Below are 27,848 nucleotides of genomic sequence, written 5' to 3' on the forward strand. Positions count from 1 at the left end.
TAGAGAACTGTCTACAGATTAGACAACAACCAAACCTCCAAAAAGTGGAACGTGAAACAAATGCAAAGCAACTATTACACTGAACTAAGTCTGCCATTCCAATGAGGTGAATAATTTAAATCAAACAAACCTTAACTTTTTATTTATCCTCCTGAATACCTCGGATTACCTCCAGTTTATCTCCAGAATATCTCCAACCACACACACACTTAGAAGCAACACTCTCCAGAATATCTCCAACCACACACACACTTAGAAGCAACACTTAGATGAAGCAACCAAGCTCTATTAGCCAAGCTAATGACAACTACCCTTATATACTCCTAAAATCACCTCCCACTAGGAATGTTTAACACCTGGGTAGGCCTCTGCTTATTAGCAAACAATAGCTAATTTAAATAGCAATCAATAGCAAGTAGCTACCTAATCCAATCAAATGCCTTATAATTACCAACAGGAAATCAAACCTTGTGCAGTCAGTAACCTTTTCCTACAGATGAATCTTACCTGTAACAGTAAAAAAGAACTCTTAGCACAACTCTTAGACAGTTGAAGCTTCTGTAAAACTCTCCAGAATATCTCCAACCACACACACACTTAGAAGCAACACTTAGATGAAGCAACCAAGCTCTATTCTATGTTAAATATCAGTCACTAAATTCGTAGCTGCTACACAAATAGGAACAGCATACACTAAGAGGCACAACCAAGTTGCTGGGATTATGTACCGAGACTTTTGCACAGCGTATGGGCTGGACCTGCACAAGTCTAGATGGGAGATTTCACAAAGGGTAGTTGAGAACGACAGTGCCAAAATCCTGTGGGACGTTCAGATCCAGACGGACAAGCAAGTACTGGCTAACCAACCTGACATTGTGGTGGTAGACAAGGAACGGAAGACTGCAGTAGTGGTGGATGTGGCAATGCCCAGTGACTATAACTTTGTTGTTGTTTACAAAATTATTGTTTTATCACTATGGAAACTGTCACTTTGTATGGGCTTGATACACCCCATGCTCGTGTGATTAATTACGTTATTTTTGTTTTGGAATATCACGGCACCCTCAAGCATTGCAATTCTTTCCATAGTCATAAGCAGGAAGCGTCATGGATTCTGGTGATGCCATTAGGGTAGGGACAAAAACACCCAAAAAAAACATTTGTTGGTCAATGACATCATGGGAGTGGCATATTATGAGCTGAAATAAGTATCCTCCTACCAGTGGTAATTAAGAATTTCTAAACATATCCCATATAAATGCATAGCAACTCTGTCATCTCAAACAATATCTTAAAAGGATATTTCAGGTAACCGCTGACCCCCTTTATAAAACGTTGTATAGATAATACATGGAAATAAAAGTGCGGGGAAGATTAAAAAAAGATATTGTGGGCTTAATCCCTTAGTGAGTTTTTTTCCAGTTGCTGTTCGTCAGTGACTAAAGTTATTTTTACATTCGTGTTATGCATTTGTTCCACATTCATTTCAGGTTTCACCTTTAGTGGATTCATATCTATTTTATGCTCTTTTTAAAGAACAGCTGTTTTTGTTTGTTTTTTAGGATATCCTATATGTATGTATAACATAATATTAAACATAAATAAAAAATGAAAAGAATAGTCACAGACTCTGCTTAAAAAAAATTCTAAACAGGTGGCACAGCAAAAATAAATACGTAAGATCACAAAAAAATGCTTTCCCATGGGTTTGGGAATACTTTATATGTCGTAGATTCCAATCAATTTTAGCAGGTATTGGCCAAAAAGCAAGAAATGTATGTTTCAAGCTAGTAGTTAGCAAAATGTGATATACTTGGACTTTATGTTAAATATCAGTCACTAAATTCGTAGCTGCTACACAAAGGGCATTATGAACGTTTCCATGTAGCTATTTTACAACCAATCACCATAATTATCCATACATACAATAATGCACCCATACATTCCCAGTAAAACAGTTCATAGGAGGAATTGGAGGCTGGAGGGGGGAGGCATGCTCTTCTCTTTTAAACAGTTGGGGTTATGTTGATTGGGCTCGAAGTCTAAAGGGGACCTGAGGGGCTTAAATATCAGTTCTCCTCTTCCTCACCGAGGTTGTCCATAATGTTATAGTTTCTGAGCAAGCTGTGAATCAGCCTGCGGCAGTCTTGGATAGTGACTTGCTCCCTCCTAGACACCAAGTGGTTTCTGGTGAACCATAGAGCGTCCTTTACGCAGCACAGTAGGTGACATGCGTTCTCAATAGCCCCCACTGTGTGTATTCCAGGAAATAGAGTGGACAGAGTGGTATGACAGATGCTGTCTGTCGACTGAGTTCTCTTTCCAGGGCTCCCAGCAACGCCTGTGCAAACTGAAACTGCCAGAAGAGGTGTAGAGAAGTTTCCTCCTCTACAATACACTGCGGGCAATGACTGTATCTGCACAGCCCCCTCGCACGCATGAATGTCCTCAAGGGGAGGCCTCCCTGGATGGTCATCCATGCCAAGTCTTTGTGTCTATTGGTCAGCCTGCCGGATGCCACGTTCCTCCATACCAGAAACTAACCAATGATTTTGTTGACCTTTTGGGTCTCCTCAGCATGGTGCAGGTTCTGTTCTAGAATTTAAAGTCTTGTTAGTATATACCCAAGCACTATAGTTATGGTGAGACCAAACATGATATAACCCATAGATTATGAAAAATAAAAATTATTGTTGTGCTCCATCATATATCCTTCAAACAATGCTTTTATTTAATTGGCTGTGTTTAAAACAGTATTTCATTGTTAAGTGCGCCTGCAGAAATGTACAGTGAAGTCTGATACATGATTTCTGTCTCGCTCATTTGCATGTCAAGCTAGGAATATTGGGAGAATTGTGGAAACATGATTTCTTAGATTTACTGTGCCCAAGGCAGATTTCCCAAGATCCTTTGTGAGATATATTATAACCATTTCTAAAATAAATTTTATTAATTAATTTAATTTCGTTACTATGCGGCACCTTGAGTCTTTTCATGGCAAAGTTTAGTTGTAATATTTTTTTCTACATAATGGGCCACAAACATTATCTGTGATTTAATATTTTTCAATCAGCTTTTCAAATGATTTCATATTTTTGGATAAACTTTAGATTTAAAAATATATATATATATTAAAATATCCAAGATATATAATTTATAAAATATATATCCATTTTAAAAAATAAATAAAGATTTTTTTAGAATAATAAATCTTTTAAAAGATAGATGCATTTTTGACTATTTGACCCCTGGCAGCACCAGCAAACAGCAAGCAAATAGTTAAATAAGCATATAGGGGTCAAAATACCCACACATGTCTTGAGATAAGTGAGACGTATCTGTCAGAGGGCACTGATTGGTTGGCTTAAAAGCCGACCAGTCAGAGCACCCTGACTAAAATTGCATAGGTCAGTCTGCACACAGCCCTCTATGGGACAACTTGGATTTTATTTAAATTTTTATACAAATACACAAAAATAAGTCCTGCGCTCAAACTCCCAGTACTCTTGGGCGGCAGCAATGACCATAGCACACATCAGCCCCAATACATACAATACAAAAACAAATAAAAAAGGGAGCTATTACATAGCTCAGTCTGCACACAGCCCTCTATGGAACAACTTGTATTTTCTTTATTATTATTTTTGGGTCCCCTCACTATCATTAGGTTAAGGGCATAGGGAAGTTTTTTATTTATTTTTTATTAGAGGGTGGCTAGGGTCTTGGGGACCCCTTGCATTACTGTGGGGATTACATCATTTTTTGCGGTGGTGGGCAATTACATGTCTATTTATTTGTGGTCCCCACCAGCTGCCAATTGTGAGGCCTGGGGGGAAATTATGTGTGTCACCCCCTGGTATAACTCCCACTTGCTGACCACAGGTGGAGGCAGGGAGGGACACTAAGTATTACCACTTTTATTATTTTATAAAGTGACACCACGATCGGGATGGAGGATGCACTAACTAGGATGTTTGGTTTTAATGATCCCCCACCCGCTGGTGAGAGATGGAGACACAGAAGTGCACAGTGATCTGTCCAACCCCCTATTGACCAACATACGTTTCTTTGATTTCTTTGGATTAGCTATTTAAAAAGGCTGATAAATGTGCTTCCGAAGTACATTTATCAGACAATATTACCTGACTGCCAACTAGTTTATTGGCTCATAAAAATTGGTCTGGTATTTAGTTCTAGTTTATAGTATTTAGAAATATCAGCTAAAACCAGTCGATATTTATTGACCATTTTTCGGCTGATAGAATGGAATCGAGGTCTATGGTAGAAATTTTACAGCTGAATACAGCTATAGAATTAATTTTGAATAATTAACAGCTATAGAATAATTAGGCCCATTGTTTGCCCATCAATATTAGCATCATCAAAAAATATTGATATTATTTTTGTTTTCCAGCTTAGTGGGGAAACTGAAAAACATGAATATCAGGTATTCATTTCCTGTGTTTTAGTTGATTTGAGGAAATCTAAGCCATATACATTGCAACATGATTAATACGCTAAATCTCTCAGAGAAACTTATTCAGAGCCCTGGACGATGTGATAACTACTTTATAACATACATATGTTCACGTTATCTACAAGGGCCCAAAATTATAAGATCAGCGGATAGTATGTAATTGGAAGCATTCCGTGAGTTTTAGCTACACTTAGCAGTCCCTCAACTATATTCCTTAGACAATAGCGCACTGTAGTGGTTATGGTTCTATCTGTATTCCTGTCACTGAGTTTAGAAACTTTAGAACAGGACAAAAAGAGAAACTTGGCTTTTTACCAACTAGATATTTTAAGATTGTTTTAAATCCTCAGTGCAGAATTAAAGATCATCAGATCCGGGGAACGAGAGCAGATATATATATATATATATATATAAAATACGTGTTGTACCTTGCACACAAGCTAACCTTTTTTAGCAGATCAAAACCGGGTGCATTACCAGGGCCAAATGTCCATAGATCCAAAGTAGATGGCTGCACTCAATCCTGATGAAAGTCCACAAGAGGGACTGAAACGTCGATTTTTATGGAACTGGAATACAAGTTATATTTTAAACGAAGTACCCGTGAGTGCAGCCATCTACTTTGGATCTATATATATATATATATATTTTATTTTTTTGCCTTACCAATGAGTAAGCCATTCAGAAATATACATTTACGTTTGGGCTTCATGCCTTCGTATACATATAAACAGACTATTTTTTATGTCTTTTATGGCTTTTTAGAATATGAAAGAGGCACAGAGCCCTACAATTGCAAATCTTTAATCATGAAACAAAGCGACATCCTCTTCCTGAGAAGAGCGTGGACTTCACAGGAAAAGCTTCAAGAGGTGCAGTGAGCAAACTATATTTCAGATGAGAACTGGAAATGTTAGCAAAAGGAGATTTAACGAAACCACAAGCAGCTGCATTGAGTATAATGAAGGTCATTCTATGTGTAATCCCTTAAGTGACAAAACAATTTTGCACTTCATGCAGATTTTAATGAGCAACCAGAGAGGAAGTGCAACACAAAGACTTTGATAAAGACAGACACCATTGCCAACATTGCTTTGCAATAGTCAGATCTGCAATGTCATGTAGATGGCAAGCTTCCAGCAAAGGCAATGTGAGATGACCTATGCCATAGTGGTAGCAGTGAGAGAAGACAGCAAGATATCGAGGTGCAAGATGGGGACTTCCAAAAAACGCATATAGATTCCTGATTCTAGATATCGAAACCAGTGAATGAGTCAAACTCTAATTCTCTGATACAAAGGCCACATGGAATAGCAATTACTAAACTTTGTGGGAAAAAGTTCCAATTTCATTTATTCCAGCCTTCGGTTTGCCTGTTAAAGGAAGAATACGGAGTAAAGGCGGGGGATAGGGCAATGACCTAAAGTTTTATGTTAAGTTATTATTATTTATATATTTAATTAAGCTGTGGACAACTTTATCCATATACCCTAGTGTCCGTGTCTTATTGGGAAAGGTATTTGGGGGGTTGTTCAAGGTTCCGGATGTCCATATGGCGACGATACACCGGTCGTGGGTCTGAAGGTGATCAAAGATAATGGGTATCAGAGTGATGAAGAGATTATGGGAGTAGGTAATGTGATCAGAGAAAGCGATGAAGCAGTTAGTAAATTATTTGACAGGGTGTGATCTAGAGATTGTGGAGATGCAGGGTTTATGAGGATAGAGGTAATGTGATTGGAGATAGTGATAATGCAGTTAGTACATTATTTAGCAGGGTGTGAACTAGAGATTGTGGAGATATTGGGTTTATGAGGATAAAGGTAATGTGATTATAGATAGTGATAATGCAGTTAGTACATTATTTAGCAGGGTGTGAACTAGAGATTGTGGAGATATTGGGTTTCTGAGGATATAGGTAATGTGATTATAGATAGTGATAATGTAGGTAGTACATTATTTGGCAAAGATTATGGATATGCAGGGTTTATGAGGATAAAGGTAATGTAGTTAGTATATTATTTGGCAGAGACTATGGAGATATTGGGTTTATGAGGATAGAGGTAATGTGATTGGAGATAGTGATAATGTAGTTAGTACATTATTTGGCAGGGTGTAATCTAGAGATTGTGGATATATTGGGTTTATGAGGATAAAGGTAATGTGATTGGAGATAGTGATAATGTAGTTAGTACATTACTTGGCAGGGTGTGAATTAGAGATTGTGGAGATATTGGGTTTATGAGGATAAGGGTAATGTGATTGGAGATAGTGATAATGTAGTTAGTACATTACTTGGCAGGGTGTAATCTAGAGATTATGGAGATGCAGGGTTTATGAGGATAGAGGTAACGTGATTGGAGATAGTGATAATGCAGTTAGTACATTATTTTGCAGGGTGTGAACTAGAGATTGTGGAGATATTGGGTTTATGAGGATAGAGGTAATGTGATTGGAGATAGTGATAATGTAGTTAGTACATTATTTGGCAGGGTGTGAATTAGAGATTGTGGGTTTATGAGGATAGAGGTAATGTGATTGGAGATAGCGATAATGCAGTTAGTACATTATTTGTCAGGGCGTGAGCTAGAGGTTATGGAGATGCAGGGTTTATGAGGATAAAGGTAATGTGATTGGCGATAGTGATAATGTAGTTAGTACATTATTTGGCAGGGTGTGAATTAGAGATTGTGGAGATGCAGGGTTTATGAGGATAAAGGTAATGTGATTGGAGATAGTGATAATGCAGTTTGTGCATTATTTGGCAGGGTGTGAATTAGAGATTGTGGAGATGCAGGGTTTATGAGGATAGAGGTAATGTGATTGGAGATAGCGATAATGCAGTTAGTACATTATTTGGCAGGGTGTAATCTAGAGATTGTGGAGATATTGGGTTTATGAGGATAAAGGTAATGTGATTGGAGATAGTGATAATGTAGTTAGTACATTATTTGTCAGGGCGTGAGCTAGAGGTTATGGAGATGCAGGGTTTATGAGGATAAAGGTAATGTGATTGGCGATAGTGATAATGTAGTTAGTACATTATTTGGCAGGGTGTGAACTAGAGATTGTGAAGATATTGAGTTTATTAGGATAGAGGTAATGTGATTTGAGATGTGTTACAATGTGATTAGGGCTATAGGCAGGTGGAGATGAATTAATTAATGGCTGGGAATGTGATTGATTGGGACTATGAGGAACAGCTGATAAATGGGTTCTAGGGCTAGGTAGATAAGTAGACAATGAAGCCTCATATTTTACCTTTTCCTTAGGCCTAAGTCTATTGCAACATCTGCTTACCCTAATTGGAATCTGAACACTTACTCCATAACAAAAACTTTTATAAAAACAAAAACAAATAAACAGAAATAGTTTAAGTAATGATTTTGCCAAACTCAAAGTAACACTCCAAGCATAGCAAGCTATAGTGGTTATGGTGCCAGAAATGCCCTGGCACCTCCCGACTGTAGGTACCTGTGGTCCACTGTGCACCACTTCCTGTCTACACTACAGCCTGTACCCCCTCCCTCCCTCACTCTGTCACCAGTCCCCTCTCACTGTGTCACCAGTCAACCCCTTCCTCCCCCATTCTGCCACCAGTCACCCCCTCCCTCAGTCACTTTGTCACCCCTCCCTCAGTCACCCTCTCACTCCCTCACTCTGCCACCAGTCACCCATTCCTCCGTAAATCTGCCACCAGTCACACCCTCTCTCAGTCACCAGTCACCCCCTCCCTCAGTCACCAGTCACCCCCTCCCTCAGTCACCAGTCACCCCTCCCCCAGTCACTCTGTCACCCCCTCCCCCAGTCACTCTGTCACCCCCTCCCCCAGTCACTCTGTCACTCCCTCCCCCAGTCACTCTGTCACTCCCTCCCCCAGTCACTCTGTCACCCCCTCCCCAGTCACTCCTTCACCTACTCACTCTGTCACCCACTCACTCTGTCACCAGTCACCCCCTCCCTCACTCCGTCACCAGTCACCCCCTCCCTCAGTCACTCTGTCACCAGTCACCCCCTCCCTCAGTCACTCTGTCACCTACTCACTCTGTCACCCACTCACTCTGTCACCCACTCACTCTGTCACCAGTCACTCCCTCCCTCACTCCGTCACCAGTCACCCCCTCCCTCACTCTGTCACCAGTCACCCCCTCCATCACTCTGTCACCAGTCACCCATTTCCTCACTCCATCACCAGTCGCCCCCTCCCTCCTACACTCTGCCACTAGGCACCCACTCCCTTTTAATGTCACCCCCTCACTCTGGCACCAGTCATCCCCTCACTCACACTGCCACCCCCTCACTCTGCTACCTGTCACCCCTTCCTTTACTCACTCTGCCACCTGTCACTCCCTCTCTCTCATGCTCTGTCACCTGTCACTCCCTCCCACCCTCTGCCACCCCTCACCCCATCACTCTGCCATACCTCACCCCGTAACTTTGCCATCCCTATCACCCCACACTATGTGCCCTACACCCCTATCACATCCCACACTATGTGTCCTACACACACTACATCCCTAGCCCACCCCACACCATGTGCCTTACACACTCTACATAACCTACACACTATATCTCTATACTGCACCACACCATACTATATGACCTACACACAACATCCCTTTCCCTCATCTCACTATATTTCATACAGACACTACATAACCTACATTAATCCTTTGGGGGGAAAAGTCATTTTAGGTTTTCGGCCAAAGACATCCTGAATTTTCGGTTTCAGCCCAGAATTTTCATTTCGGTGCACCCCCAAACATAACTGTATCTCTATCCCTTCAGATTTTTTTTTTGCCAATGTCTTTTCATTACACGTTTTGGAATACATTTTTAAAATCTATTTCTGGAGTTACAGTTTGCCTTTATTTTTATTTAGCATATATGTGGGTGGCCATACACAACACCTAAGCACTCCACTCAACAGTGCTTGCAAATCACATAACAACCTTGGTGTGCTGTGATCCGAGTCCAGATTTTTAACTTTCCACTATTATTTTGACATCTTAATCTTTACTTGTGTAGAAAACAGTTAGTTGCTGCACTCAAATGTGGCCAAAGACACAAAAAGGTTGGATGCAATAGCATTACAATATATCATTTAAAAAAGAGAAATCCCATTTGTGTAATGCAAAAAGGCCAAATGCTGATGCAGTGTAATCCAAAACACGTCCGATACGTCCCTTCCCACAGAATCCAACAAAGGAAAAATGATCAGTCCCTTAATTTAATTAGGATGTTTTGTCTTCCTTTAATGTACATTTAATGATCCGTCTGTTCCTACTACAAAATAGTAGTTAGCCTAATGAATTATTTTTTAAACACATTTTATTGATATTCCGACATAGATCAGTGTAACTGAATAGCAAAATTTGTATTCAATAAGTTCAATGTTCATGACAAACATTTAAAAGATTATTAAATCAATGTGGAACATGTTGTGTTCATGAATTACATAATGCACAACTGCCACTAGAAATTTTTGATGCATAAATATTAAAGGAACAATCCTACCCCGACAATAACTTGAGCTTAATTAAGTTTTTGTGATGGCAAGAGTACCTGGGTGCTGCCTTACCTTTATGGGTTAAATGTTTTCCAAAGGTGTCCCCCACGCACCTCTGCCTCTTCTATTCTATCCCCCTGGCCACCGCAGTATCGGGAAGGTTTGTCAGCAGCGGATGATGGGCTGTGAGTGTCAGGCCCTGCTTTCACCCATTACTGGATACCCATCAAGATAAGTAGTACTAGAAATGGTAACAGACCCCCTTTCTCAGCTCGGTTCTAAAAATCATGTATCCCACAACCCCACCATTATACCGACCTGGCATTGTGTATCCAATCATCAGTAGTTAAACGTCTCAGAGTTATCACCTGACTACTCCCTAGACTTGCACATTACAAAAAAGGTTTTGGTTCAACATATTTGACACAGATTTGATTTTCAGAATTATCATTAACATAAACTTTTTTGATTTGATTCAAAATTTAGGTTTGAATAGAAATTTTCTGATTAATCCAAAATTTGCCAGTGATACCCTAAACTGAAGGAAACAAGGTGCCAATATTGACCCATTAACAAAAAAAAAACAAAAACTCAAACTATAAATTAGTGATTCACATGAGCTGTTAAGTGGCAGAGATAAAAATAGTTTGGTTCTTCCAAACTGATACGGTTCTCATTTTTAAAAAAATATTTTAGCTGTAAAGAATTGTGGTCAAAGAATTCTGTGATTCAAATGAGATCGAATCAGTCAAAATTCTATTGAACATCGATTCTGACTGATCTGAATCTCCAAATCTACCATTCCCTCACCCGCCACTCTTATTCATTCGCCCTGTTATTTTTGTCAATGTCTTTACTCATACTGACACCCTTGCCATTCTTCAGCCATTCTCTGCCACTAACATTCAGTAAGCTTCTCCCATTTTTCTACCCTCTATCATTTCGAACACACAGTCACCCTTTCAACACGTTAGCAGTGTCACTAACAACCCATCAGTCTGTCACTAAAACTGAGTCATCTTATACATTATTCACAACACTTGCACACATACAAACATGTACAGAGAGAGAGATTACCACTAATTTTATGCTACCTTTGCAAAAGTATTACTGTGTACCTATATATATGGTGTATAACGTGTACTCATGTAACCATCTCTCTTTTCTAGGCACAATGAGCGTTTCTATACAGGAACTTATAGATCCACAGTTAGAAATTTCCCATAAAATAATATAAAATCCTGCATGCGGCAACATTAATCAGAAGACTAGAAGATAAACATCACATTTCCTCCACCGTGTGTGCTTGATTAAACGATAAATAGTACATTGCAACATACATCTTTTTCTTCTACATTTTTATCTACAGGTTAATCATGCCAGTAATATTGAGAAGTTGAAGAAGGATTAAGCATCTGGTTGGCAATCTGTCAAAGGGTCTCAGACACAAAACATCTCTGGATTTCACCCAAAGATATCATGTAACCTACTATCTGCCATTTTAATTCCACAAATCATTAACATATTTTATTTATTTTTAAATCAATTTTATGAATTGAAATGTGAATATCTGCATGTAGAAACATTGTATTACTATGCATTGATACTAGTGCGCAAAAATTATTTTATGGATAGGATTTTAATGTAAAATGTTACGAATTGGTTACTATACAATCTTCTCCGACACGAACAAATCTTGCTAATCATTGGGATATATGAGAAAGAATCAAGAAAATGTATAGGTTATACTTGTATTCTATATAATGCAGATATATATTTTAAACAGATAATGTCACCATGATATGTTTCTCTGTTAAATGATATATAATATTACTACTAAAGAAAACAATGTTAAGATAGATGTCTTTAGAAATGGTGTTGTAATTTCCAATGAAGGATGGATAGACCCTTTTTTTTTTTACCTTCCCCAAAGGTTTATATTGTATTACTTTGTATAATTGAATACGCTTATTTTTTTTTATTATGTAGAAACGTGAAAACTTTGTTTAGAGGATTATAATGTAAACTTAAAGGTACTGTTATGTTTTGAATGCGAACATTTTCACCCCACAGTCAAGGAGTAAATTAGTGCCCATTATGAAAGGGTAACTGTCCCATCCTAGGATTTTTAATATTATGTTTAGCTATCTTCTGGATTTAGCAAATAGGTATTTGTGAGGTCTTAAAAATAAAATGAAGTATACAAATCTACAAAGCTGTTTTACCTCTATCCTGTAACTGGGTACCTTTATCTTGCCTCTGTGTCAATTACCATGATAAATAGTACCCTTTTTTGCCACTGAACGTAGTTAACGGAAGAGGGGAAAAAGAAACAATTTTCAATTCTCCTCCTCATTTGCATTGTGTGCCCTGGCTGTGCCTGGACTGTAACTGAATTGTGATGTAATTTGCTAAATCTTTAAAGGAACACTAAAGGTACCCTGACCATGTTATCTAAATGGGTGCCCCTGTAAATTAAACCCTGCAATTGAAAGCATTGCCAATTTGTAAGGATGTTAATATTTTTTCATTACAGGGTTAACACGTCTCTAGTGACCATCTGACAGCAACTAGAAGAGCTTTCACTACTATAACCAAATCAGCCCTGGTTATGGATCAAATTAAAGCATTTGATTGGTGCAGCAAAGTGTTTTTAAGAGCATGTGGGCTAGCCTCCCAATGTTTCCCTATGGGAAAGCATTTGATTGGCTGAGATGTCAGCCATGATGATCTCAGCCAAGCAAGCGAAAAAGCCGCAGCAAGACCAGCACAGTAACTAAGTTAAGATAAGTAAAACTCACCTTTTAGCTTTTTTTTTAGGGGTGGAGGAGGGGTCAATGTTTTATACAGTGGTGCAATTTCTAGAGACATTACAATTCTGCTTTAAACCTCAAACTCCAAGCAGCAGTCCAGTTTTATATCTGGATACACACTTGCATATTTAAAACAATTCACACATTCCTTCTGCCAGTTTGCTAGCAATACATAAAGGCCTTTTATTCATCAAGGACAACAATGCTTTGTGAGCAAAACATTTAACTATCTACAGGGTCACATAGAATGGTTTGTCAAATGATGTATACAAGTGTGCTAATGTTTACATGTGTGGTTTACAATATTTTGAAGGTATGTGCATTTATAGCTCAACTTTTTTTACCGAGGGAACATCTGGAAGACAATGAACACAGTCTTGAATAGGTTGAATAAAATATATAAAAGGTAATGTATGTACATCATGATTGCCAACAAGGGACAGATTAGAATGTATGTGCTTACAAATAAGAATAAAAAGTAATCAAAAACTAGAAACATGGTGTAAACTTTATACTCCCCGCGGGTAATGCAATGTGATGGTATCATATGAATAAAGGTAAAATTTAATTTGATTGATGTTTTACTGGAAAAAACGATTTCATGTTACAGACAGTAAATCATGCACGTGGATGCCAAGCTACATTCCAAGATAAACTAGCCAGCAGAGTCCTCATGCCTACTTTAAATAAGCCGTGTCTCAGACCTACAAAAAGTAATTAGAGATATATACCTTTCCTATAATTTATATTGATAAATACTAGGTAAGGGGCTGTGTCTGACTACCATTTCATATAAAAAATATTTTCTTCTGAAGAAGGAATATACCAATATGCTTCTTAACTCTTTAATACATACAGAGTGAGTCACACCTAAATACATTTTTGATTATGTACTTATAGGACTCTTAGATGTTCTAAAGTGCAGCTGAAACCATGAAAGGGACACTGTAGGCACCCAGACCGCTTAAGCTCATTGAAGTGGTCTGGGTGCAATGTCCCATATCCCTTAACCCTGCAGTAGTAATTATTGCAGTTATTGAGAAACTGCAATAATTACTATCTAGGGTTAACTCCACCTCTAGTGGCTGTCTGCCAGACAGACACTAGAGCGACTTCCTGGGTTGAAATGGACCTTTGGTCCGGTATCTGATGCTGGACATCCTCACGCTCTGCATCAGGACCTCGAGCGTCAAATTTTTACCCATAGGAAAGCATTGAATGATTCTTTCCTATTAGGAAATATTAATGCAAAGTGCAGCACATACGTATTAGGTCTGCGAAGGAGGGTGGGCAGAGACTGACCCAGTACTGAGATACATTGTGTCGTGGTTTCCAGACTGTGTTGGTTACCCGAGAGAGAGTTCCTGTTTACTGTATATTTGGTTATTGATCTTGGCTTGACTTTCCGTATTTCTGGTATCCCTGACCCTTTGGCTTCGTTCATTCCGTATTTGTTCTTTTCTGTATTGCTGACCTTGGCTCGTTTCTAGTTATTCTTATACGTTAAAACTGGCCATTCTAATGCCTGGTAATATGTCTTTTACTGTTTGTTATTTTTCTGTGTTTGACTAAGTTTAGCGTGTTGGGCAACTGTTTTGTCCTGACACAGTCAAGCTGACAGCCAGGGGGTGGTTTCTGGTTCACTCTACCTGAAGTCAGAAGTTTAGAGCTTTAACAGAGAAGCATTAGTCAAAGCTACCCTATGAGACGCATTTTATTGAGCGAGTGCCCAATTTGATTGGTGCATTTGTGGCAATCACTCCACTGTCAATTAACATGAAGGGGAGACTATTGTCACTAAAATTTCCCTAAGGGCAGGGCAGAGCAAAGCAGTGGTGATAGGGGACTCACCGCTAGATAAAACTTTAAGTAAAGTTTATATTTTTAATTCGCAGGGAGGGGCGTTGGGACAGTGATGTCTGGCACTGTAAGGCTCAAAGGAACACTTCAAATGTTCCTTTAAGTAAGCACGCGAGAGAGCTTTAAAAATGGTTGGGGGCAAAATAGTTTTAATTTAAAATGAATTAAAAAAATATACAAAGTAAAGAAAAATATTTACCCCCAATTACACTTTAACTAATGCTACATTTATAACTACAAGTGTATGCAATACAAGAATTATTGCACCTTTCAACAAAAATGATAAGTTAATTGATTTGTTGTCAAGATGCAAATTGCAGCTGTTCATCATTCAAATGTATATGTTGACAGCCAACACATTGTCCGCCTCTTATGTGCAAGACTTCAGGTTAATTCGTCATTTTTTATGACATAGTTCCCCTACAGCAAAGTATTTTCTTTTTAGAAAAAGCACAGAAGACTAAACAATAGATGTGAGTCTGATTTAAGCATTTTTAAGATCTGGCTCTGTTCAATTTATAGAGCCATGATTCCTTCTGCTATAGGAGCTCTATCAGAGTGCTACCTGTTCTGTATGGTCATCTGGTAGACTTTGTTTTTATTCGACTCAGCTGCATTGCCAAATGTATTTGTTGGTTTTACTTTATATTTTTGTTTATAGTCACTCGGATTATACAATTTCTAGGTAAGACTTGTGCACATAAACCTACTTTTTATAAATCTGCACAGTTGGCATTTTGGTGTATTTTAAGTGAGTATACATTCTAGAGTTATTAGTGTTGCACAAAGTCAATGTATCTTTGTTTAAGTGCTGACTGTACGCATCCTCTTATGCACGTTTTATTTTTTACTTCTTGGATTTCCATGGCGGCTGAGGATGGTCACATGGATGAAGGTACAGACTGTGTTAATGCTGTCTTAGTAGAGTGAAGAAGGACAGAAAATAGACTTGAGAAGGTCAAAAAAGTAATCTGAGCACAGGAAATCAATGAAGCTAACATTGAATACAATTCAATTAGAATATATTAATGCAAATGGAAAAAGAAACACTGGTTAGAAAGAATGATGACGGATTAGGAACATCATTAAAGGGTATGCATCAAGGAAAAGAAAATGGGTCACTTATAGCAGACAGAGAGAATTTCTCTCAGCATTTAAGTGACACGTCAGACCCCTAAAGCACTTGGGAAGTGCTTTTTGTGTGAAGAGATACACACACAGATACACAGATACACACTGAAACATAAAAACACATTTACACGCCTTGACACACACCGGCACATACAAACACAGATAAACACACTTTGACACATATATACACATACCTTGACACACCGATACATACACACACACACAAATACAAACTGTGTGTCAAGGTGTGTGTATCTGTGTGCCACTAGTGCCAGTGTGTGTGTATCTCTGTGTCAGATTCACACACACACACTGGCACATACAAACACAGATACACACACCTTGATACACAGACACATACAAGCACAGATACACACACTTTGAAACACACACGGAAACACACACCTTGACACACAGATACATACACACGCACACAGATGCACACTGTGTCGAGGTGTGTGCATCTGTGTGCCACTATGTGCCAGATACATACATACACATTGACACACAAATACACACACTGGCACATACAAACAGATACACACGCCTTGACACACACGCAATTTTTTTCCACAATGTGAAAATTTAATTGGGAAGCCCTGTACTAAACTGTGATTTGTATTTATTTTTTTGATATGGGCAATGGATTGTTACTTTGAGTTTTGGCACTTTTCACTCCATAAAAAATCCCCCCCCCCCCAAAAAAAAAAAAATATATATATATATATATATATATATATATATAATAATAATAATAATAATAATAATAATAATATAAAACATCCATTGCCTTATAATAATTATTCACAATCAGACTCTATGTCATTCTAAAAACTCACATTAATTATTCAACAGCTGGAAATTTGAAAGCAATCACTGCAAAAGTATGGAAAATTTGAATGTATTATGTTCTGCAGAGGGAATTTTAGGATGAGGTTTCGATAGCATTAAAAAATGGCTATACAAATATACTTTGTAAAAGCAATATGGTTTTGTAATGAGCTAACAGAATGCTGTAACACTGAAAGCTGTCTACTTCAATCCTCCGTCGTCCATTGTACCCTCTGCCCCAAATTGTAGCCTTAATAACTTAATTCCTCAACACTCATACTTATGTAGGTGTCTAGAACTGTACTAAAACATCTGGATGACCTTAATGAAACTTATAGATGACAGCTGGGATTAAAAACGGGGATGGACAAGACTGATGATTGACAGTTTCAAATTTTGTGAACTTCTACAGCCTAGGAGTTACCTTATATGAACTTCGAATCCAGAACTACATTTGTGTAAAAATAGCTTTTCTGCTGGGTTAACCAAATAGTTAAGTAGTATTGATGCCATAAAATACCTAATGAGAATATATAAAATGTATTTAATATGAAAATTCAAACCAACAAAAAGAAAAATCTACAACTGATCTTAATGTCAAAGAAAGTCTTTTAGACTATGGCAAGTTTTGGTTCCTAGATCATGAATGACATATGTGTGGGGTTATTCAATACGTTCTGAAATTTATAGGGCAGTGTGTACAGAGGGGGCAATGTCGAGGGGCAGTGTGTACAGAGAAAGCAATGTCGGAGGGCAGTGTGTAGAGAGGGGACAATGCTGGGGGGCAGTGTGGGGAGCCCACATTGCTTTGACGGCAGAGGAATCCATTCCACAGACAAGATCCTTGTCAATGGAAAGAGGTAAGTAGAAAAGAAAATGTTTTTAACCCTTTATTCAGGGGAGGGGAGAAGTGCATGGACATAGAAGTTCTCCATGTTTTGCTGAGAGCGTCAGCTGATCATTCTTAACCGATGAGTTAATTTATGCACCGCTGGATACCGGTGCTCTGAAGGTTGTAGTGGAGGTTGGGAGCGGCACCCCTGGGACTCCAGGTAAAAAGTAAAACAATTCTAAAACAGTTTGAAATTGGAGGGAACCAGAGGCTAGACCACTCCAGGCACCATAACCACTACAGCATTCTGTAGCGATTACGGTTCTTGAAGTACCCCTTTAAAATGTCTATAGGAAAACAGACCCCCTAGACTTTTGCTTCTTCAGATTTTCTTTGTTCTACTGAAGAGTTATTTTACTATATCCCAAAACCAATCATATTCATCATTAAAACATATGCCAAATATATATGCACTGCAAATTGAAACACTGGTAGAAATTCCAATTAAAGCTATTCAGTAATACATTAATTATAGAACACAAAAAAGGACATTGCAGACTTTATACGATCACGGCATACTGGCTGAGCTAATGGCGCACAGAGAACCCATTCCAGCTCTTAAATTGTTGTAGGACTGAGTTAGCTGAAAAAAAAAAAAAAAAAAAAAATATATATATATATATATATATATATATATACACACACACACACATTTATATGTAATATATATATACACACACACACATTTATATGTAATATATATATATATACACACAAAATATGGTAAGAAGAAAAAGCTCTTTTCCAGGTTTGCCATATTTATAAAATGTACAATTTGCAGTTCACATTTAATACACTTTCTTACGTGTACTCTGCACAATCCCTAGTTTATTTCATAAAATGTAATGACTCAGCCACTGTTTCCTAAACCTTATAATAAAAAAAGACTAATTCTGGTTCAGTAATACAAATAAGCTGTTGGCGAAGACATGATACGCATAATGCTTTGTATTAGAAGTATAGACATAAACGAACAAAAGGAAATCTTTGCCAGCGAAAGTTTAGCTATAACATCGAGATTATTGCAGACATTTTAGGCAAAGACATTTTTCACCCTGCGTTTAACAAAGTTCCAAAATGTACTTTTACTGAAGCATATTTCAGTAGTGAATGCTAGAACATTTACAAAAGCTCAGGGGTGTTTTTGCGGTCTCTGTGCTGAAATCACTTCTGGATCGCTTTACATCTTTTTTTTGTCTCATTTTTAGAGTACTTAGAGGAATAAGCATATCCAGTGCATTCTTGCAAAACACGCCAAAATTTACCCTCCCTTTGTCAGAGAGGTAATCAAGCCATTGGCACTAAAATGTTTTAGAACACACATCTTGTGATTACCTTTGCTTTTCTTGCGTTTCTGTTTTTTTAGATGTTCCTTCTGTGTAGTAACCTTTTTGCACCCTTTGCCTCCTTTTTCTGCTTGGTGCAATGTCTGGGGAATCATCAAGGGTGCTAGGAGGCCGACGTTTTAATGCAGGAGCTGGAACTAAAAAATAAAAATATTTACACATAAATGCTCCACAAATCATGCACACAATGTACAAACACTACAAGTGTTGACAAGAAGAAAGGTTATTCAAGAACATTGTAGAATAATTCTTGACGTAGGGCTAGGCACTAGGCAATTAAAATGTCAAGAACAACATATGACTTACACAAACTAATTTCTGAACGTATTCACTACAGTTCAAAGACACATACGATGCATCTTATTTTTTCTGGATATGAAATATGAAAACTTGCTGTTTCAATTCGTATTTGCATAGCAGTGTCACAGCACTTCCCCTCACTCCCGGCCGTCAAGTCCGTGGTTCGAGATCCCCACTGGTTCCACACCTTCGGTACCAAGTTTCCACACTGCGCCTGGTGGCAGGAACTCCAGGAGAAGCACTGGGAGTTCAGGCTGGGGTAAGGTACAGTGAGGGAAAAAAGTATTTGATCCCCTGCTGATTTTGAACATTTGCCGACAGACAAAGAAATGATCAGTCTATAATTTTATTTTAACAGTGAGAGACAGAATAACAACAACAAATTCAGAAAAACGCATGTCAAAAAAGTTATAAATTGATTTGCATGTCAATGAGTGAAATAAGTATTTGATCCCCTATCAATCAGCAAGATTTCTGGCTCCCAGGTGTCTTTTATACAGGTAACAAGCTGAGATTAGGAGCACTCTCTTAAAGGGAGTGCTCCTAATCTCAGCTAGTTACCTGTATAAAAGACATCTGTCAACAGAAGCAATCAATCAGATTCCAAACTCTCCACCATGGCCAATACCAAAGCGCTTTCCAAGGATGTCAGGGACAAGATTGTAGACCTACACAAGGGCTGGAATAGGATACAAGACCATTGCCTAGCAGCTTGGTGAGATACAACAATGCTCTTTGGCATCAACACTACATCCCCACCGTCAAACATGGAGGTAGAAACACTCTGCTTTTGGGGTGGTTTTCTGCTAAGGGACAGGACAACTGCACTGCATCAAAGGGACGATGTACCATCCAGTCTTGCGTGAGAACCTCCTTCCCTCAGCCAGGGTATTGAAAATAGGTTGTGGATGGGTAGTCCAGCATGACAATGACCCAAAACACACAGCCAAGGCAACAAAGGAGTGGCTCAAGAAGAAGCACATTAAGGTCCTTGAGTGGCCTAGACAGTCTCCAAACCTTAATCACATAGAAAATCTGTGGAGGGAGCTGAAGGTTTGAGTTGCCAAACGTCAGCCTCAAAATCTTAATGACTTGGAGAGGTTCTGCAAAGAGGAGTAGGACAAAATCCCTCCTGAGATGTGTGCAAACCTGGTGGCAACCTACAAGAAACATCTGACCTCTGTGAATGCCAACAAGGGTTTTGCTGCCAAGTACTAAGTCGAAGGGGTCAAATACTCATTTCACTCATTGACATGAAAACCAATTTATAAATTTTTTGACATGAGTTTCTGGATTTTTTTTTTTCATTTTGTCTCTCACTGTTAAAATACACCTACCATTAAAATTGTTGACTGATCATTTTTTGTCAGTGGGCAAACATTCAAAATCAGCAGGGGATGAAATACCTTTTGCCCTCACTGTAAGTACCAGAGTGCATAGACAAGACTATCCAGCAATCGAATGCTTGCCAATAGAACCTCCACTTCACTGAACTAAGGAAGGGAAGAGGAGTAAAAGGGACATTCTGAAGGGACATGGCTACTTATTGTTTTATTTAAACCCACTTCTACTACTAGTTCATTGCTTGGTTGTTTGTGTTACTACTCCTGCACTTGGCGTCATTTGGATTTTCTGACCCTCTGGCCTGTTTCCTATATTTAAACCTTTGCTGACTGGATTTTGGCCTCTTGGATTACCTTTATTTGATTTGTTTGCTCGGACTCTCACCATTTTCCCCTAATATCCTCTCAGGCAATATACGCATCTTGGGCTTCAATTACTGCAAACCTAACAATACAACTAAGTCCATTATTAAGCCTATGACAACCTCTTCTATGGGAAGAAATATCACAACTAGTCCCACTAATTCCCAATGAACCACCTCTGATAAAGCTATGCAAATTGGGCTAGTAAAAGCGCACCTGCCACCCAAAGAATTAAGAGAAGGCGTAATAATAGACTGCACGTCTATTATGGCAAACCCAACCACATAGCTCAAAAATGTCCTGCAAAGCCTGCTCTATATGGAGGTTAGACCCCTAATAACTCTATACCTACTGCAACTAAGGCTGCTCCTCATCTGTCTATTCCTCTTTTCTTCCAGTGGAATAACAAGAAGGCTGTGGTTTCGGCAATGATTGATTGTGGAGCAAGCAGCTGATTTCTGGATGCTCAACAGGCTAAATCTTTACACATTCCTTTACACATTCTTCAGCCTCATCAACAATTAAACATATTTATTTTTTCATCACAATCAATGTATGGAATAGCGCAGAGTATGGAATAGACAGAGCCGATAGACTGATGCTAAGAATCGTCACAGTAACAAACATCTTTTGATCTTTCATGATATGGCTCATATTTTCGGTTTTTGGTTGTGAAAATTTTAGTTAAAGTTGTATTAGAAATTCTGAAATTCAAAATAATTCCAAATCGGTCAAAACTTTGCAAAATTTAGATCTGAACGATCCAAATCTCAAAGTCTTTTTAATTACTATACACAGGTGTGTATATGAGTGTTCATCTAAGGAACAATTTATTTTACCTTTTGACCCTGTGGGGACAGTAATCTCACGAGCACCTATAACTAACTGTATACCTATAAGTGCACTCATCTTCTTATGTTTGCTGTTCCATGTGTTTGGTGCTAGAGAAACACAGAGTTGGGGTAATTAGATTGCTTTATTATTGTTATTTTTGGTAACACCAAATATTGTACATTTGATTAGAAGTCAGGTATCTTGAGAAATTACTTTGTGAGGTCTGATATGGTATATATAAACACACATAAGCAAACACTATAGTACATTTCTTGTTAGTTAATTCCCTGAAACCATTGTGTGCCTGTTATTTTTTTTTTTATCTTTTATACAATGTTTATTAAACCTTGTGCACATAATATGAGGACAACATGTTCTGATTTGCATAAAGCCATTTTTAAATGGTGTGTGAAGCTGACAGCAAAAGCCTAGCAAGCAAAATAATATTCATGTCTTTCCTCATTGTGTCCCCTAGGCATGGCTTACAACAGTGATAATTACATCCACTGGGTTTATTCTTAACGTTGCTACAATATGGAATTGAGTGAAACATGTGGCTAGATCAGACCAGTATCCCATCCTTAGCATGCATTATGACTTACCCTACCTCCAGCAAATGGTCCTCTCATTTGCAATACTACATTCACATGAGCTTTATGTCATTTTTCTGTCTCTTTTCTCTTTGATATCAGCACACACTGTTCCAGGAACAGTTTGAAATCTACAACGATGCAGCTAGCTTTAGTGTTGCAGAGATTATATACCCATCACAAAGATTTCAAATGTTCATTAACTCAGTGCTCAAGAAGTACAATCCTACAGAAACAGCATAAGAACAGCAAATGCATAAATGGTTATAGCTAATTTTAGATGATCGTTTCTCAAAGAAACAAATGTGCGCTATGTGACATCAAGTCTAAACATCCCAAGGACAAATCACTGCACAATTGTCTTGCTTTGCCCAATTTCATTAAGACAACTTGTACTGAGGTCGTAATTTGGACATTGTGGCCTGCTCTCTCGAGTACCTGTCAACTACATGAAGAGCTGTGATATTATTATCAAGATTTTATCCCAATTTGGCCGGTGGCAACTTTAGTAATGAGCAGTTCTTGTTTCATTTTTTTTCTATTATTTAAACATTAAATAGTTACTCAATTCAAGATGAATGCCCTGGAGTCAGTCAAACGAGATATAACATACCACTATGTTTTACCCAAAGCGGGATTGTAATTTATAGTAAAAGTATATCAAACAAGGAGAAACATGATAATATAAATAACTATACTGAATTTAAGTTGCAACAAATTAATACTTACTAAAATATCTACAATTCAAATAAAGCCTAATTACTTATATTTTAAAAGTCACCAACGCATTTTACAGTATTGATTACAAAAAATACAAATTACATTGAGAGTGTAGCTGCAAAACTGTCAAAAGAAAAACATATTAAAAATGCTAACAAATTTATGAGATGTGCACATGTTTTAATTATGTAATTGCCTGCCCTACACAGTATGTTCAAGCTTTTCTATTTTATTTTACGTTGAATGTATATTGTTGTTAATATAAACTATACTAAACCTATATCCCACATTATTTCATAATTTTCTTATGAAGAATCTTACAAGAGCTCACATTTTGTTAGGTGTCTTTAAATGATAACTATGATGATTTTGTTTTGCAATTCTTATTGTACTGTAGCCTTAATAACTGCCCAAAAGTACCATGGTTATCATTTCTTAAGTTGCATTTCAAATTAAAGGTAATCTTTCAAGTTCACAAATATGCCGATCTCCCACTCATTAACGGTCATCTTGTTGCACTTAATCTTTCTTCCTCGAAGATAACTACATTCTTGGAACAGAGGAATTGATTTCTAAGGTGCTGCGATAAGTGGTAAAAAGGAAGACAGATAACAGGGTTGATGACGCTGGGATCCTAAAACACACATATCACAGAAAAGGACATGCCAGGATCACCAGCCACTGGGTACATCACAAGCACTGTAGAAGGAGAAAAATCTATATTCTGAAGAAACGATCACCATCTACATACTAAAGCGAACAAAAAAGAAGAAAGGAAGCTTATTGCAAGCACTCAATGGTCAGGGGATAACCCTCAAGGAACTACCAAGGTAGTAAGGAGCAAAACAGAAAGAAATGAGTGCCCTAAATCATTAATACATAACTTTTAATAGTATGTTAAAAGGTGGTAAGCCCACCAACGTAAATAAATACTAATCAAAACTTGTTATAGTTCTGGTAGGAGACTCTGTCCAGAATGATAGAGTGTCCTAAATGTAGTGGTCTCAACAGAAACATTTATAACAACAATTTCAGCGTGAGGGGGGGTAAGAAAAACCCAGACCTGTAGACCCCCACCACGTCAGAAATACAAACTGCTTTTAAATAAGGTAAAAAGAGAGGACCTGTACCGAAGTAAATGATGTCTATGGAGTATGCGGTAGTCGTACCGATAATTAGATATGAGTGAGCTCCCCCATATCTGCAGGCATACCCATATGTAAGAGAAATCACTATGTATAGGTCCCAAGGACCATAGTTGGTAATGAAATGGTGCACAGAGTCAATTAACCCTCAATCAATGCATAAATTCAATAACACCTGAGTCTGTACAAAAAATTGATGGAACCTACGTCTATAGAGAGGTCCTGTTCTAAAGTTTTCAGTGTCCTCTCATAAATTGCTATGTGCAAAAAAAGCAGTAATTTTGCACGTAAAATGTCTGCACGTCTCATGAGTATGAGGTGTCGGGTGTTTCACTTCACCATATAGTTAACGCCTATATAGGTAATGAGCAATCCACATACTTAATGGGTGTAAGTACGTGGGATAAAGTATACATCCATATGTCTCATAGAAATCCTATATAGCCTAAAACATATATGCACAGGTACCGCAATCACGTATGTACCCCAGATCCATACTGCTATAATAAGCCAGTGTAGGGCTTCATACTTAGCAGGGAAGAACACACTAAAAAATATATATAAAAATGGAAATGCGAGGCGGCCAACATATAGTTAATAAGAGAACGGTGTACACTGCTGGAACATAGCAGTGAGACCGGAGCCGCTCGTCCTGGTTCCTCCTAGTGAAAGTTGAAGTCCACTCGAGATCCACTATGCTACTGATGCCATGATGGGAGAGATGTGGTAATGTAGCTGGATCAGCGAGAAACCCCTGACGCGCGCGTTTCGCCCGCAGCTCATCAGAGGGGATTGAGACGTCCGGTTTTCACATTTTACGTGCAAAATTACTGCTTTTTTTTTTTTTTTGCAACTATGGTCCTTGGGACCTATACATAGTGATTTCTCTTACATATGGGTATGCCTGCAGATATGGGGGAGCTCACTCATATCTAATTATCGGTACGACTACCGCATACTCCATAGACATCATTTACTTCGGTACAGGTCCTCTCTTTTTACCTTATTTAAAAGCAGTTTGTATTTCTGACGTGGTGGGGGTCTACAGGTCTGGGTTTTTCTTACCCCCCCTCACGCTGAAATTGTTGTTATAAATGTTTCTGTTGAGACCACTACATTTAGGACACTCTATCATTCTGGACAGAGTCTCCTACCAGAACTATAACAAGTTTTGATTAGTATTTATTTACGTTGGTGGGCTTACCACCTTTTAACATACTATTAAAAGTTATGTATTAATGATTTAGGGCACTCATTTCTTTCTGTTTTGCTCCATCTACATACTAGTTTTTAGAATGTACACATCAGTGACATAATCTAGACTGGAATGAATCATGAAAAAAAAAAAAAAAAGAAAAAAAAAAGTTTTCTGTCAAATACAGATGGAAGTCCAGGAAATTTATAGCTTAAAAGATTCATTTATCTGATATATCTGCTTTCCCTATCTCTGTGATGCAATCAGAAATGGAAAATGGCATCTATAAGCAGCAAAAAATCCCATTACATAGATACCCTGGAATTTCTCAGTTAAGTAGAAATCTGGAAATTCAATGACTGCTACTTATTATTATTATTATTATTATTATTTTATTATTTATATAGCACCATCCCATTCCCTAGCGCTGTACAATGGGTGGACTAACAGACATGTAATTGTAACCAGACAATTGGACGTACAGGAACAGAGAGGTGGAGGGCCCTGCTCAATGAGCTTACATTCTAGAGGGAGTGGGGTATAGTGACACAAAGGGTAAAAGTAGGGGTATGAAGTAGGTTGTAAGAAAAGTATACACTGAGGGCTTAGTAGGTAATTTTGACAGTTGCAGGAGAGGAGTCATGGGGGATAAAAACCTGCTAATCTGTTTAATTGATATGCTTTCTTGAAGAAGTGAGTTTTCAATTATTTTTTTGAATGAGTGGAGACTGGGTGAAAGTCTTACAGAGAAGGGAAGGGAGTTCCACAGAAGAGGTGCAGCCCTGGAGAAATCTTGTAGAAATCTACATATAAAGAATATAATAATATATAGCATAATAAATACCTTATTGTATAAATCTATCCTTATATATACACACTAGAGAATGCATCTCAATGTGTTCCTTTTTAGAGCCACAAAATCCTCCTTAGAACACAACATTAATCCAGTACATTCAAAGGTGCTCCATGTACCTGGAGGTAGTGTAGCTCTACATAAGAGTTCCTGCATTAGACGTTCATGTTGCACTCTTACAGCTCAGCACTCTCCTTTCAGTCCTTTGCCATACAAATATATATTAGTTCCTTAATCTCAAATTTCTCACACAACCCCAAGTACCTCAAACACATTTAATACATTATTTCATCCTTTTATTGTCTCTCCCTCACTAAACTTACAGTTCCTGTCTTTGCCAGGAACTAATTTGAAAAGGTCCAACATGTTCAACCTATATTGCACCCTGTCACTCCTTCTCTCCCAAACTCATTATCATCTGTTAAAAGAAAAGAAAATATCTACAACTCTTCAGTGCCGCCAGTCTTCTTATTGTATTAACTGTTGCACACACCCTAAAAAAGGTGAACACTTGATTAAAAGACCCATACTGTCTTATTTCACTGCTACCTCTTGAGGTTAAGCTTCTTAAACATCTGCCAGATAATGTTTCTTCATCACATTGCCTAGTTAACCCAGTCAATCTGGCTTTCGATCTACACATGCTACCAAAATAGTTCTAATCAAGTGATCAATGCTCTGATTTATGTTAAATTTAGATGTCACTACTCTGTACTAATTTTTCTTGTGTTTTCTGGTGCCATTATATCTGTGAACAAAAACCTCCTATTCTCGCCTTCCATAACACATGGCTCTCTTTCACTTATCTTGGCCTTTGTTCTTCCAGGATCTTCTTTTTTGACACATGCTTTTTTCACTCCTGTTTTTTTTTTGTAAGTCCCTTTCTAATCTTTTTCTAGATGATCTGATCAGTTTGGATTATTAGTACCCATATTATGCTGCTAATTCCCAGATGTAGCTCTCTTTCCCTGGCCAATTTTCTTTCCTCCTTAAATACATTACTAGCAACCTCTGGATGTCTACCAACTCAGAAACCTTTGAAACTCAGTCTCTAAAAATGTGGCCTTTTCTTTTTCCTTCTTTAGGCTTTCACCCTCTCTTGCCAGTATATGTTTTGGTCAATGGTGCTACCATCAACTGTCCCACATTGGTTCACTGTTTTGTGTCCTGTTTGATTCTGAGTTTTCCTTCACTCCCCATATCTTGGAATTCTCTCACTTTTAAAAATACAGCTTATATCCACCCCTTCTTAATGTCACATGCAACTAAAACAACTTGCATTCTCTGATTATCTCCTATCTTGACTACTGCCACCTGTGCTTCCTTGGACTCACTCCAAATGCAAAGTGCCCCTATACAACACATAATAAATACACTTACCTCAATATATTTAGTCTTTTATATACATTTAGGAATCACATTTCAAATCATATTCCTTACAAATAAAGTTCTAAAATAACTACATATCCTCACTAATAAACAAGTATGCTCCAAACGTATCAGCTGGTTAGAGCAGTGGTAACATCCTTGTCTTAAAAATTGAAGCCATATAAATAATAATATTAATAATTATCTGCTCTGCCAATTACTTTCCCCTGGTCACAACCATACCATCTGTTATAGACATCTCTGGGGCTAGATATATC

General features: G+C 38.0%; 1 protein-coding gene across 2 annotated transcripts in view; it reads right to left on the minus strand.

The window, feature by feature from the left end:
- The window catches only part of XRCC4 (X-ray repair cross complementing 4), a 274,465-nt gene that overhangs the window by 60,364 nt on the left and 186,253 nt on the right, over positions 1-27,848 (minus strand). The window contains exon 7 of one of the 2 annotated variants that reach the window (XM_063456759.1): positions 18,849-18,996. In XM_063456759.1, coding sequence (XP_063312829.1) covers positions 18,849-18,996 — 148 coding nt within the window. The remainder of the gene's footprint in view (positions 1-18,848; positions 18,997-27,848) is intronic. The other variant, XM_063456758.1, reaches the window with a different exon arrangement.

The sequence above is a fragment of the Pelobates fuscus genome, chromosome 5 (assembly GCF_036172605.1).
Source record: "Pelobates fuscus isolate aPelFus1 chromosome 5, aPelFus1.pri, whole genome shotgun sequence".
NCBI classification, from domain to species: Eukaryota; Metazoa; Chordata; class Amphibia; order Anura; family Pelobatidae; genus Pelobates; species Pelobates fuscus.